At 37.7% G+C, this 15,552-nt stretch overlaps 1 protein-coding gene across 2 annotated transcripts; it reads left to right on the plus strand.

Annotated features, from left to right (window-relative positions):
• The first annotated feature begins 174 nt into the window (after positions 1-174).
• LOC105899284 (interleukin-21 receptor) lies at positions 175-14,822 on the plus strand. Of its 2 annotated transcripts, none has more exons than XM_031573322.1 (10): positions 175-352; positions 8,445-8,546; positions 8,739-8,847; positions 9,051-9,159; positions 9,376-9,551; positions 10,421-10,566; positions 10,750-10,930; positions 11,562-11,634; positions 11,960-12,047; positions 13,209-14,822. In XM_031573322.1, exons 3-10 carry the CDS (start codon positions 8,757-8,759, stop codon positions 13,812-13,814), a joined length of 1,470 nt encoding a protein of 489 aa, XP_031429182.1. In that variant the 5' UTR covers positions 175-352; positions 8,445-8,546; positions 8,739-8,756; the 3' UTR covers positions 13,815-14,822. The 2 variants fall into 2 exon arrangements, with proteins under 2 accessions (XP_031429182.1, XP_031429198.1); XM_031573338.1 differs by having other exon boundaries at positions 8,739-8,841.
• Positions 14,823-15,552: the final 730 nt, after the last annotated feature.

The raw sequence follows: 15,552 nt of genomic DNA on the forward strand, positions 1-15,552 counted from the left end.
CTAGTCCAATGACCTTTAAATGTGTGCAAATGAACTTTAGACATTAGACAAAATAACTGATGCAAGTTTCAGTATGCCTCCAAGGCTGTCAGGGAAAGCACACTCAGTGAGAAACCACATCCTGTGTGTCACCCCTGCTGTTATTTCCATCGTCACATTGCTCATTACCACTGTACCTCTGTATGACATCAACTTATGCCTGCTTCTACAGGGACAGGAAATGCATACATTTAGTCTAGTCAAACCTAAATGTTTGTACAGAATTTAGGATGTATCTCAGCTTTAATTAATGAGATAAAGATCTTGACCCCACAGAAGGATTTTAATAAGAATCTTTTGATGGAACAATAAGGTACGTTCAAAGTCATTATGTTTGTCAAAATTCCTAATCCAGTAAAAAAATTATTTCATTCTAAATCATTTTTATGTTTGAGTTAAATTACAAGCAAGATATTTTCATTGTCTCAGTCAGCTCTTATGAAATTGATGTTGGTATATTGGTGCCCTGACAGACACTAAACTAAGCATGTCAAAGAACTTAGTATTGAAGTATTTAAACTAGACTATCTCAACACATGATGTTATTTAGAATGAAAAAGGAAAACATCTTTCAGCTATGTGAGTTTCCTTTTGAGGTGTAGAGATACCTGATCATTTGCTCACTTCCTCATTTTGCTTTGCTTAAAAACTAAACTCACATTCATTGTGAAGAAATTCTACTCATTATTTCAAATGTTTTTGAAGAGGAAACTATACAATTATGTTAGCAAAAAGTGACATTTTAAAGATAAGCCTTCTAACTGTGTCAAGGGGAATTTAGAAACGAAATGTAGTAAAGATGTGCTTAAACAAAGCTGTGGCATACAAGTATGTGATAAAACATATCATGTCACCTGCCTGAAGGTGCTTTTTGCTTCTAACACAAAGTTAGATCTACTTGTGATTCCTTATAACACCTTGCAACATGGTATGAGGGCCAAATAATACTTTGGCTATCTTACTAGAGAAAACTCAAATAGTTTGATCCAAGTACAATGTACAAATGTGTACACATTGATCTTGGCAAGTCAATGTAATATTGTACTGAATAAATACATTGTGATAAAGAGTATGGGAAAGTGTGACACTTTTATATTGTAATATAAAAAGATTGCAAGATGTTATGTCTTTCCATAGTCCATAATGGTTGTCCTGCTGTGTATACCGTTTTATCTTTGCTGCAGACAGTACTCAGTATATTTATTCTAAGTATCTCGACTACTTCATGTGTTGTCCAACAATCAATTTGAAATGGCCAAAAACAAAATGGAACATGGCCTATAGAACATAGCTGCACGTGGTGGCGATGGGTCTAAGCAATCTATCGGAAAACTGCTCCACCACATCGTGGTGGGAGGTGATATAATATAGTTTAGGGAACTAAAGTTCAGAAGTTCAGAACATTATGTTAAACAGTTGATTGCAAAAATAATTTTGGACATTGTATAGGCACTTGTATTTAAGTTCTTAAGGCACTTTTTCGCTTCCTGTTAATAATGGCAACACTTCACAGTATCAGAACATTTGTCTGAAGATAAACAGATTAAGTAGGAAGAGTCGAGAACAACTTTCAATTAAAATTTTACAAGGATGTTAATGGCAATAATTGGTCGATTGGCGAACACTTCTCAAGGCGGTGAAAAAAAGCTTTAAGTGCTGTAGTGAGAGGTGGATTTGGCATGTACATGTTGGGGTGTGAAGGTGCGCTTATAGTTGCACACCAATGCCATACACACAGGCTTTGGGCCTAATTCATACACTGGGTGGCCTTAAAATAGATTTTCATGCAAGGAGTTTGAGCAAATACTTTTTGAGTCCAAAAGCCCACAGCACAGGGCAGATGAGCATAAGATTTTTTACTTCAATTTACACACACAATAATATAGTCATACATTTTTGGAACAAGGGTATATCAATACGATCTTTACATAATACAATATATTAAATATAACATCTTATGATATCCAATTAATAATAGCATATAGTTGCATGGCATATTTTTCATAGTATAATAAGGAAAACTAATTTCCTTCAATTAGTGTAGCTGAGAAAAAAAGACTTAATAAATGATATTTATTTATTTAATAATAAATTAATACGGGTTTAGATAATATGGGGACAGTGCAGAAAGAAGGACCCTGAGCAAACTGCTGCCTTTCATGGACATAGAAAGTCACCCACTGCGGAGCACCATAATTGGGCAGAAGAGTGTGTTCAGTGGCATGAAGCAGAAAAGTATGTTCAGTGGCAGGCTGCTGTCACAGAGCTGCTCAACAGACAGACTCGGGAGATCGTTTGTCCCCAGGGCCTTCAGGCTCTTCAACTCTTTCCAGTGAGGGCGGGGGAACTACTGGGCCTGATGCTCTGTTCGGCTTTATTTCACTGCACAGCACAGCACAGATAGCACAGCCCTGCTATCTATTCGATTGTTTTGAACGGAATGCTACAGAGCGTGAGAGGTATAAAACATACAAGGTCTCATGCCAGTTAACCTAGCTATCTCTAGCTTAAGGAACCATCTTAACAGTTGGTAGTTGCTAGCGCGTGTCATATGAAAGGATAGGAACTTGTTCTCATATGAAGCTGCACAGGCACCCAGAGGGTTTCTATCTATTGTAGCTTTATAACTATCCTATCATAGCTATCTCTAGCTTAGGGGACCATCTTAACAGTTGACAGCTGCTAGCATGTGTTAATATGGACTTTAATTTGAAGATGCCCACGCAGCCTGAGGGTTTCTACCTTTTCCTATTATAATTTTAAATAGAGGAGACTGTAACATCAACTAGATAACTAATTATCATTTAATGCAAATGGAACTCCAAAAGTGTCCTTAGCTAGTATAGCAGCTAGACAACCATAGCGACCAAGAAACCTTTTGCTTCACAACGTTTATATACAGTGCGGTTCATAGTTAAAATATGGTAATGTAAATATTCTTCCGGGATGCATTGATAATTTTGTTCATTTGATAATTTTTGTTGTTTGAACCAACTACTGTAAAAATAGTAATTTTACAGTCACAGGTTTGAACAGCTACAGATAGCCTATTGTTGTACTCATTGAAATATGCATGTAAACTGTTTTCATTAAACAATTCAAAGGCTGTCTGTTCGTTGACACCATTGAAGATACAAAGAAGAAAGTTCTTTCTAGTCATTTAAAACTAGTGGTCGACCGATTAATCGGCCGGTATCTGGCATTTTGAGTTAATCGGCATTGGCCGATGCCTGCGCTCCCATCGGCCGATTATAAAAACATTTATAAGCTATTTATTGTTGATGAGCATGTGGTCTGCCGCTGTTAAGCATGTTTGCCAGCAGTAGAGTAACATTAATAGCCAGCTAGCAGCCAGCCGCACCTGCTGTCAGCTGAGTCAGAGAATGAAGACAGGATAGATGAACCTCTTCTCTCGTCTCAAATCAACAATCTGCTATCGTAAGCGATTGATTTGATAGTTATAAGAAACTAACTGCAGCGATAAAAGCGACTTATTTTATCAACTGTACAAACAACTCTTTACTGTTTTGGGGAATGAGATCGCTGGGAGCAAAGTTGACTTTCTCTCGTCTAATCACAAGTTGTGTTATTGGGTGGTGCGCAAAGAGCTGAACCACTGACGGTTGCAAAATGGTGTATCACCAATTTACAAACGTGATTGGAGAGATCTATGCTGTGGCCTGAGCATTTAGACATCTACTGAAAGATGGAAGCGACCTTCAGAGAGTAAATAATATGTCAAGAGTTATCTGAAGTTTATTGAGCTACATAAAGACATGTTTCTAGCTCCGTGCACACTTTGACCATTGGAGCATGCCCACATTACGCATAGCGAAATGTGTGTTTTTTTTCTGTTTGGTGATTTATTCTGTTTGCAAACGTTTTATTACTGAACAGAAATTGAGGAACGGCAAGATCAGCTTGGTTGAAGTGATGTGGCAGACAAAAATACCGCTTTCTCTAGGTCTACTATTTTGAAGACATTAAACATTTGCACATAGTCGTTTTATTTTTAACCCAAATACTGACCTTGTTTTTTTTTAATAATAAGTAGAGTGCAGAGTGCAGATCTACATAAGCAAACAGAGACAATGCAGACAATAACAGTGTTAAATAAATGTTAATTGAAGTTCAGCAATTTTGTGTGTCATTTGGTATTATTATAAAATTGTTTTATTTTAGCAGATGCAAAAAAACAACCCCAAAACCAACATGATATCGGCATTATATATCCGCCATCGGCTGCCCTGTTAATGCCCTCTAAATATCGGAATCGGCCATTGAAAAACCTATATCGGTCCCTCACTATTCATAACTAGATAATTCCTCTGTTGATCCCTTACTCTGGAAATTAGCAAGCATTAAATAATCATGATCAAAATATACCAAAGTCAATTTCACCAGCTGGTAACATAAACAAATTACATTGATTGCTGCGGGAATAAATTCATTCTGTAAACTTTTTCTGTACATTTTTTTTATAAAAATTGCAATTGCATTTATAGTAACAATTTAAATGTGATGATAGTAGCAGTCATTTATAGTAACACTTTAGTCTTTAACACATTTGACCTGGATAACAATGTTGCCTTGATGTGGGTACATTATGTAGCTTAATGCACACAATAAATGAAGAATGTCAACTCATTGAATACTATTTTATTAATCATGCTGCTGGTAAAATGGGTACCAGCCTCACATGGGCACCAGAATAATGTAGGTACCTTACCTTGTGGGCGGGCACCGAATAAATGTGGGTGCAATTGTGCATAAATAGTGATACTGTCTTCACGAAGGCCACCAAGATTGGTACTATCCTGACATCAGCACCAGCAATATGGAGCAGTAATATGTTGGTGATCTCACCTGATTGGGCAGGCATCAGCCATTCAACACAGCAGCAGATCAATTAAGTTGAACACACAGGGGGGAAATAAAGACTTTGAAATAAAGATTAGGCACAAATCAGTCTCAGAAATAAATCTAATATATCAGTCTATATATTATAATATATATAAAATATATTAAACTATCAATTTGGAACTCTGGTTGTAGTTATTCATTTAAGTATTAATCAAAGTTATCTTATTAATAGCAAGTAAAGGTTGAAGGTCTTTGGAGTTCTGAATAGAAGAGGTTGGCAGCATTCATTCTTGTGCAACATTAAATAGACCAGTGTATATAATCAAAGCATTTATTCACAAAATTATCAGAAATAAAACACACGATATTTAATCGAACTAAATGTATGCAACTAAAGTCTAAAGGGGAACGTGGGTGTGAAAGATAGTGAGTGTGTGTGTGTGCGTGCGCGCAAGCTTGTGTGCTCGAGTTTGCGCTGTCAGGTACGCGTCAGAAAGAATGTGTGTGTGTTCCTTTGTTTGGTCACTGTAGTTCCTTGTGCATGTGTGTGCACTTTCATGAACATACTTTTGGGATGAACAAACAAGCCTATGTGAAGTGAGAAGTTTAAGTGTTCTCTTCATGTGTGTGTGTGTGTGTGTGTGTGTGTGTATGTTAAGGCCAATGTATGTATGAGGGCCTGCTCTTCTGAGCGTGCAGAGAAGAGTGCAGCGCTCCTGTCAGAGTACAGGGAGGTAAGAGAGACCGTAGGTACGTGACTAGGTGATATCAGGCTACAGTTACAGATTGATTGGAAGCTGTGTTCACGTAGGTTGCGGATTATTGCTCATGTCTTAGGGTTGTATAATGATTCTGCTGCTGTTGAGAAATCAGACTTGGCATTTGCTTTCTGAAATGCATCTCTCGGTATGATTATAATTGCTTGCAAAATGTGGTGGCATGTATGGCCTTTTAGAGTCAGACTGCAACTGTAACTGATTGGTTGTTCCATTATTTGCATTGTTCTTATTGGTTGTTCCTTGCACTTGAGAGCCATAAAAAAATCTGTCTCAGAGACCTCCCTCAAAGAGAAGCAAACATGTTTGATATTTTTATAAGGGTAGTATAATGCTTTGAAGGGTCATGGACACAGCAGGGGGGCACATGAGGAACGCCTGTGTGCATAAAGTGTAGCACATAATTCAAAGAGGATAGCTGGAAGAAGCAATAGGAAATCTGAAATGGCTGATAAGTCATCATCATGGTGTTTAAATAGGCCTACCTGTTCTGCCATTAGAAATGCAGGCCAAGGCCAAAGCTGCTATTATTATTAGGCTATGTACTCCATTTATTTAATTCCATACACCTTAATGTGTATTTCCAAGAAGGCCCCTGTGCCAGTACTGTGAAAATCATTTTGAATAATAATAAATAGTAATAGAAATAATTTTGGAGATTTTAAACATGGAGAGTCTGGGAGGATGGCCCAGTGGCAGGGGGCAGACAGGCAGAACCACTCGGGAGGACGGCCAGGAGGCAGGACTGACCGATGTGGCCGCTTGGGAGGCCTGACAGACAGGCGGGACCACTCCAGAGGCTGGGCTAGAGGTCAGCGGCGAAGGCAGAACTCCTCTGGGGACAGGCACTGGAACGGACTCAGGAACAGCAACCCATGGGAACAAGAACCACCTCGTGGACAGGAATCATGGGAGCAGGAACCACCTTGTGGACAGGAACCATGGGAACAGAAATCTTCTTGGGAACAGGAGCCATGGGAAAATGGGGGAATCAAGGAACCAGGATCAGACGTAGGAACAGGAACTGGAGACCCAGAGGCAGGCATGGCCTCTGTCACAGCCAGAAACAGCACCACCCTTCCCGTGGTGACTGAATTGGGAGATGTGTAAGAGTTATTTTCACTCTTGTGTGTTGTTTTGGAGAGGAACCACCATACGAAGCAATTTGTTGTAACAAGATAAGTTTTACTGGTAGATACTGACACAATATAACTCGCCCAACAGACAATCAAGTACAGTCAAGCAAGCTGGAGAATGCATTCTCATCTGATACAGGGGATGCTCAAACTTTTAAGGCCTAATCCAGTGATGTCACAGGACCCCTGGGCCGCCCATCTATCGATCTTATGAAATACTGTCTCGTCCACTCTGCACATAGTAATAACACATGATTCTTGTGGTATTTTCCATTTACAGAACTTCTGCTTTTCATCTGCTGACACATCTTTATCGTCTGAAAACGTTGCCTTATCTGCGCCACAGACTGACCACTTATGATTTCTCTTTTCGCTGCCCTTTGTCACAGCCCTCTGTCCCAGTTTTAACTTGCTCTCTCGTCTGGCTTTACATTTTCCACGTGAATTTAATATGCAGTCTCTGACTGATTTTTTCATTTGATATACTTAATTTGATAATTCAAATGTATCTTACAGATGATAGCCGCCCCCCCAAATATCTCCCCCATTTTCGGACTTGGAGCAAAGGAGAGCCCCGTTGTATCCCCCTCCAGAGCTGAATAGGACAGGAGGCTGGCCAACCATGAGCTTGACGATTCAGGAGCTGTGCTAGGAAGGGGGCAGGCAGGCCAGGGATCAACAACGTGGGAAAAAAGCTTCCAACGGAAAAAGCTAGACCAAGAACTGAGGAAACAAGATGTTTGTTAAAACAAAGGATTTAAATACACAGGACTAAACAAGACAAAAGTGGGCAGGGAACAATGAAACATACCAGGCAGTAATGAAACAGGCGTGAACAAGGGTACAAGAGACAACGAAGGCACATGGAATACAGGAAGTAAACCAAGGAAGCAAACACAAGGAGCAAAAAAAAAAAAAGAAACACAGGGCAAAACGAGATTCCAAAGACAAGGTACAGGGGGAAACATGAAACACACAACATGGCAGGGCAAAGGGAACACATAAACCAGGATCAGGAGATCTTGGGCAGGATTGTGAGACGTTTCTGTTCAACTTCACTCTAATATAAGACAATATTTTCTGTTCAGGCTTTTCCATTCGAACCAGAGTGTAACATTAACCAGGAGGAAGGAATCATATTGAAATGTATGCAATTTAAAACAGGGGTATGAGGAAAATGGGGCAAAATGGGTGGTGTCTGGTGCAGAATGCATTTGTTGTAAGGAGCTCTGACTTCTTGCAGTATCTGTTCAAGGTAAGCTTATGGATCAAGCTGTAATTTTATAAAGAACTTTAAAGCTAGGGTGTGAGAGATAGAGACATAATAGACAGACAAATTAACAGTATGTGTATGGGGGGGGGGGGGGGGGGGGCGATACACAAACACACAGGCACAGTTTGCCTTACTCAGGTGTAGAATATGAGGGTTCCATTTTGCCCTATCCTTTTCTAATTTTATAAGGTAAGTCAGGCACAAATATGGCCTTCCTGGAAGGTCATTTAGTGCATGTGGTGGGCAACTGAGCCCACACTAATCAATTATGAGTGTTGGTGTTGTATCAGTCATGACTAATCAATTATGTGAGCAGAGTGTTGTATCAGTCATGACCAGAGTTTTTGTGTTTTGCAGATATGTTGCAGAAACAAGAGAAAACTGCAAGGCATTGCAAATGATGCGGGAAATCGTTTAATTTGCATAATTTTGTGAATTTTAGGAGAAACTGATTCCTTGGTAAGTACTTTGTTGGGAAGCACTACACTAGTTAAACTTCCCACTTGTTAAAATGTCAAATGTCATCTTCAAAAAATGTAAAAGAAAATCACTTAACAAAACTCACCTATTAGATTATATTATTTATAATTATATTTATATATTATATTATTGATTTATTATATTATTAATATTATTGTTTCTTTTCTCCAGACCTGCCTGGATCTCTCTATGAACCATATTATTCGGTCTGCTGTTATGGCTGTACTAAAGGAAGCCTTTACCTTGGTTTCCTTTTTGGGACTGATTCATTGCAGTAAGAGTTGTGTATCATTTATGATTAAAATATTAAAATATCAGATAATTTATCAGAATTACAATATTTGAACATATTATGGCAACTTGTCAAAGATAATGTGTCAAAATATAGATACATCATGATGTAAAACAAATCAATCATAATCAATGTTTAAAAAGCACGTAGTTTACTTCATAATAAGCTTTCTCCATATTCTGTGCTTGCAGCTGCAAATGTCAGTGAAGTGTCCTGCACCACAGATTATATCTCTCAGCTTAACTGCTCAAACACAGGATTGGCACCAGCAACTTCCTGCCTTGTTGAGGTTGAGTGCAGGTACAGGCTGCCGATGGTTCATGTTTCTCAAATAATACTTTCAGTTAATGAAATGTCCTCCAATTGATAATGAATGGTATGATGTGAGAGTTCACAAAAAATTCACAGATCTATTTTAGAAATGTATTACATGTCTTTCAAAATGAGATGAAATTGAAATTATATAAATTATATATAACTTTGTAAAGTTTTGTTCTTTGTTCATGTTCTTTACAGCAATGGGGAGGATCAGAGCAATGGTAGTTGTGAAATTAGACACCCAGAGCACTGGTGCACTATCAAACCATATGACTTTGATATCATGACTGACATTGACACTAACTGCACTACCAGAGTGAAGCAAATGCATGAAACAGAAACAAAGGAAACCTGTTGGCCCCTGCTGAGCTTCAGTACGTGTTGATGAATGTTTATGTTGTTTCAGTTGGGGGCCTCTAGTTTGACAGTGAAAATGGCTGGCGGAAACTAAAGATGTATGCACACTGTTGCACAAAAAACATTTCAGACAACAGTTAAAGGTGTGGTCAGAGGCAGGCATGAATTCATTAGTGAAAGGTTTGGTTCAAGTTGACCAACAGCATTGCTGAGCAATCCCTTCAAACAGAATGTGTCAGAGGAGATCTCAACTCGATGCATAAAACGCAAGAGCAGCCGTTACCAGTACATGAATGGGGAGTCCATAGGATATTGTGAACTATGTTTATGTTGATGAATTTGAACACTTGACCCAACCTATGCAATCTTTTTCTGCATTCTGTTGTGCCATGCCAAGAAAAGACACCATTTGTTGAAAAGGCACTCATGGTACCATCATTCTTATTCTGCTTCTGTCTAATTAGACTACATTAGCAGAGATAAAATAAGAAGAAAAGTTATTATTTGTATTTACATGACATTTGTTTGCTGCTGACTGAGCACTTTATTTAAGTCAGAAAAATGTGACTACATCTTCTTAGATGCTCAAGTCTTTAAAGGTGTTTATTCTTTTTCTAACATTTGATTCTTTTTTAGGATATGTGTTAATGTCGAGATTTTCCCCTGTCAGAGAAGAATATGCCACCACACCTATATCCAATTTGTAATTTATCAAGTTTAACACAACCCGCCTGGGCGGTATAGTCCATTTTTGCTGAGTATTCGCCGTCAAACTAGGGCCCAGAGTCCAATAATCAAGTCATTCATTTGTATTACTTATTAATTCTAACATATTATGCTTTTTTCACTTTGTCATTGTACTGTTGCATCATTGCTGTTTCCACAGTTAAACCTGTGCCTCCCTTCAATATAACTCTGGAAGAAACTGGTGTGGATTTCATTCTTACATGGAGCACGGCTTACTCAGACGAGGACAACTTTCTGAACCGGTTTTTAATATATCGGGTGAGGCTAAGACCTCTTAGTATGAAGGTAATTACACACAATTTCCATCCTGCTTATTGTGTGAATCAAAAACATCAAAATATATTTAGATATTGATTAATTAAAGTGATGTTGATACAATTTCTCACCAACCACACTATTACAGTTAATAGTTGTTCCTCTTAATATGTCCTATTTGTTCAGGTAACTAATGTACATGTCATTTTAAAGGAACCCATATATTATGAGGTGAAAGAGGACCGTTTATCCCAATTGATCCAAAAAGAGAATTTAGTGAAAGGTGAAACCTATATAATAGATGTTCAAACCAGAGTGAATCCCGAGGCATTCCAGGCTATATGGAGTGAATGGAGTCCCACCACTAAACTGGTGACAGAGGGAGGTTTTTTGGGTAAGCATGACAATTCTCATCATATCACCTTTCGACAGTAAAAGTGGACAATAATACCTTACTGAAGCTTACTAGTACTACAATTTTATTTGACAACAAAGAATATTAAGGCTATTCTATTCAGTCTGAATGATTTATGGAGCACCATTAGGAATGAGTGCCTTGTTTCAAGGTACTCTATAGAACACAAGTAATGGAATGCCTTAGAGTAAGAAACGGGCAACAGTGTCAAGGTGAAATTCCCAGCAAGACCTAGTTTAAAAAAGGAGGGGGAGGCCCTCGAAAAAAATAGAAGCAGGAAGCCTGGTTCTTCCCAACCAATGCTCATCATGGCCTAACACACAATGGGTCCATGTGGGATTTATAATTTAAATTTTTTTGCCCACCACAAATGCTCCTTATGTCAAAGAGCCTTGACTCCTAATTGTATTTGTCTGTAGTTATTTTTCTGTTTGGTTATTCATAATAAAAGACAAAGAGTTGTCAATGTTTGGTATGAGAGAGACTCTCTCAGCCATAAAGTTAAAACGCAATCAATGTTAAGCTTTATATCATTGCAGAGCTACAGCACTGCAGACATTGGAGAGAGGCTAACCAATGTAATAATGTTTTGATTTTTTTTTTTTTATAGATAAGACTCAAGGATGGTACTGCCTTTTACTACTGATGATGATCCCTGTTGTGTTCCTGATTTGTACAAAAATGTGAGCATTACCTTCTTATACTTTGACATTTTCCTTTTTATTGAATCATTATTCATCTTCTTACCCTAGTGCTCCACAGTAGCAAAGAAATGAGTGCCTTCTTAGTTGCAGAGGTTGTTTTCCTGTCTTGGCCTCCTACACACTGACTGCAAAGTAATTGTTTTGCACTAGATATATACAGCCGCTGAGAAACTGAAGGAAGTCTGAACTTTGTCTTTAGTAGTCATGTATAGTAAAGACAGGTTCTTTTACCATGTTCTAAATTAGCTTATAATGAGATGTTTATTTGTAACACTCTTCTTTGTCATTTTATGTTATGCAACAGGTGGGCAAATAAACTTCAATTCAGTAGCATCCCAAATCCTAGGGATTTCTTCAAACCCCTTTATCATACATATGAAGGGGACTTTAAGGTAAATCATCAGTGAAATTAAATATGATGTCTTCTCCAGGATATAATTCAAGATTCATATAATTCATTAATGACACATTATGTGAAGACTTAAATGTTTGAAACATATGAAACAATGAACTGTTCAGTGATGGGAGGATGTATTAACAGTACACTAGAGGAGCTGTGCTTCGGCATAGAAGCGAATTTGAACACAAACGGAGAGACCAGGGAACCTTATAGAGCTGTTACAGAATCTATTCTTAATAATACAACAATCCTTTGTATTGTATTAAGTTTATACAAGAAATTCTTTATTTTTACATATTCTAAATGAATAATCATATAGTGCACTTCAATACAGCATGATGATACGAAAACATGATATGATTTGACTCAAATTTTGAACCAAAACACTGAGAAAATGTATACTTAGAAAGTATTTTTTTCTGTTTAGAAACATTTTTCATTTGGCAAAAAGGAATAATGATTTAATAATATAATAATGATTTATTAAAATTAAGAAAAAAAGTGGGTAAAGGCATGTTATGGTACATATGTATCATGTATGTGTCATTATGGGGAACTCCTTTTTGTCTCTGGTAGCCATATCTTAAAGCATTTGTGACATTGGACTTTTGTAATTATATACCCAATATAGCGATATGATATGTTTTTCACTAATTACATACGTACATTGTCCATTTTTCTCCTCCAAAAACAAAGATACTTAAAAGTTACTGAGAGTAGTTACAAAACGGCATCTAAAAAATTACCACAATTTGGCACAATTCCCAAATTACCATTTCAAAATTCTCCAAATGTATGTAGCTGACCTATTGGATTTAATCACAAATCAGCTTCAGACAAAGTCTCACAAAAGTTATGAGACAATTTTTTTTATTTTTGAAAACCATTCGTCCCTAATAGCGAAGCCATCAAGTGAGCTCATATCTCGGCCAATTGACTTCAAACTTACTGTGAGTGCTTACAGCAATGTCCAAGTTTCCATGGCAACTCTGGCCTGCTTGGCCCCCCTCATCGCTGCTTTCAGCTACATTCCAAACATGTGTTCATTGTTTGAGCCATTTAGTAGCCATGTAATCAGGTTAGTCTTGCAATATTGGTTCACAGATGTGATTTGTGATCAGTTTGCCCTCATAATATTTCTTATTTGTATCAGAGATGGGTCGGTCCAGTCATGATCTTCAGCAGCGTTGACCTCCAGGAGAAGAGCACATCCCTAAAGGTGATGTGTGAGAAGAATAGGATACCTCCCAAACTACATGGCAGGAAGACAGAGGACCTCTGTAACAGTGTGAATATCCAAGGCTCCGGGTCATTCTTTCTGCAGGATCTTAGCTTCCATAATTCCCTCGGTATATTAGGGAACACCATCCATGGCACTAACAGCTGTCCACAACACATCTCCATTGATACAGTGACTGTCCCTGAGGAAGAGGTTGCTAAACAAATGCTACCAGAGGCTAGTGGAATATTAGTCACCATGCAAGGGGGAAATAGCAACGAGCACTGGCTAAACCCCGTGGAAAACATTGACATGGAACAGATCTCACTGGATTCGTTTGGCGGCTCCCTTGGGTACTCTGAGGATGGATACCCACATATGGGACTTGACCTTGACACAGCTGATAGTGGCTTCCTTGATTCCAACTGCAGTAGCCCTGTATTTGATCAGGGTGAACAGATAAAGACAGATCCACTTAGTATAAGAGAGGTCCCCCATTCAAACTATGTAAAACAGTGGATAGTGCAAAGTGGCCAGTAAGCCTCCTTTCAAACAGTGAAACAGTAAGCTCTGACACAGTCAGATTTACTCTCGATCTAGAGCTCTTGTGAAAAATAAGTGCTTTTAAGTGGTGCTTGTATGTCCATAAGTCCATTAAATGCCACTTTAGTGTGCATTTAATGTAAGTATGTAATGCAAAAGTGTCTTGTATTATTTAAGCATAATTTAAATATACTGTTGATAAACTTCACTATTTGAATTGAACTATATAGCAACTATAGATCATTTAAGTGTGATTTCATGATGTTTAAATATCACATACACAACATGTCAATTCACTTCTATATGGAATTCTGAGCAGAGGGAGTAGTACTTAACCCAGACTCTTTTAAATTAACGTTTATATTAGTTCAAAGGCAGTATGCACTCCATGTTTTTCAAAGTACTGCGTTTACAAGATATATCTACAACAATATCTTATTTTTTAGTGCATTCTGGGATTGCCATTAGATCTGGTCTATTCCTAGAAAACAATCTATTTTTACACAACAATAAAATATATTTCTGTTTGTAAACAAATAAATTGATAAATATGTATATTAAGTGAGGGTTCGGGCATTTACTGTTTATGTTAATGGCATTCTTAGTTTCCTTAAATATGTGACCAGGAAGCATGTTTGACAAGGTATCTGGTCACAGTGGAAGAGGTAAGCTGTGAATAAATTACATGTAGGAGCTTAGACACAAGAGGCAAATCACACTCTGCCATTTTATGAGTTTTAGTTCTGAATTCCGAGTAAAACAAACAAAAATGACTTATGGTTTGGAAGGATATCTGGGTCATTACGTGCCATATCACCTAAAACCAGGAACATTTCCCACATGACAGCCGTTTTTTTTACAAATTTATATCATGTATACCCTAACTCTAAATATGGGCACAGGCAACACCTGACACATAATTATTGCTGTTCTTAGGTTTTCTTTCTGTTCTTTTTAGTGCTGTCAGTTTAACACGTTATTAACGGCGTTAACGCAAACCCATTTTAACGCCGTAAATTTTTTTATCACAAGATTAACGCGTTTTTAAAAAAAAAATTTTTTAAGATTAACATTCTTTTTGGCCTCGCAAACTGTGTAGTAGGCTGACGTTACGGGTTGAGTGAATGGTGAGCGCGATACGGCGAAATGGATGATAAAAAGCTTCTGAATGGAAAGTTTACTTTTAAAAGTTGTGTTGTGCAAAAGAAGCGAGCTTCACTGTTGTCTGAAAATGTCAACAGGCAGCTGGCTGAAAGCAAAGAAGTAGTAGGCTTACCTTTTATTGGTAACTTAACTGTTACAGTTCATTGTTTCTGAAATAAGAGGCCTGACTGCTATGTTCCCAGCAAATTTGGAAAAAAGAAAATATTAAGCCATGGTTTAACTGCACTATAGGCTGAGTCCTTGTCTACCTGAAATGTGCACTTTATAATTTTATTTTGTACCGCCCTGTTTGGCAATGTTGGTTTTCAATAAAATAAAACATTTGCATAAAGCAAGCCAATACACTTTTCCATGTTGATAAGGGCATTCAAATAAAAATAAAATGATGGAAAAAATACATAAACGAAGGGACATTTAGAATTGCGATTAATCGCGATTAATTTTGAGTTAACTATGACATAAATGCGATTAATCGCGATTAAATATTTTAATCGTTTGACAACACTAGTTCTTTTCATTATTCTACCTATTGTTTGGTGCCGCTTTTGCTCCTAGCACTTTTGAGATATCA

Source organism: Clupea harengus, chromosome 1 (genome assembly GCF_900700415.2).
Source record: "Clupea harengus chromosome 1, Ch_v2.0.2, whole genome shotgun sequence".
Lineage (NCBI taxonomy): Eukaryota > Metazoa > Chordata > Actinopteri > Clupeiformes > Clupeidae > Clupea > Clupea harengus.

Excerpts from the sequence above, each read along its gene's own strand:
- LOC105899284 (XM_031573322.1), top strand. The coding sequence starts at position 8,757 with ATGAACCATATTATTCGGTCTGCTGTTATGGCTGTACTAAAGGAAGCC. Across the intron at positions 8,848-9,050 it reads ACTGATTCATTGCAGTAAGA|CTGCAAATGTCAGTGAAGTG; the intron begins GTTGTGTATCAT and ends CTGTGCTTGCAG. Across the intron at positions 10,567-10,749 it reads TAAGACCTCTTAGTATGAAG|GAACCCATATATTATGAGGT; the intron begins GTAATTACACAC and ends GTCATTTTAAAG.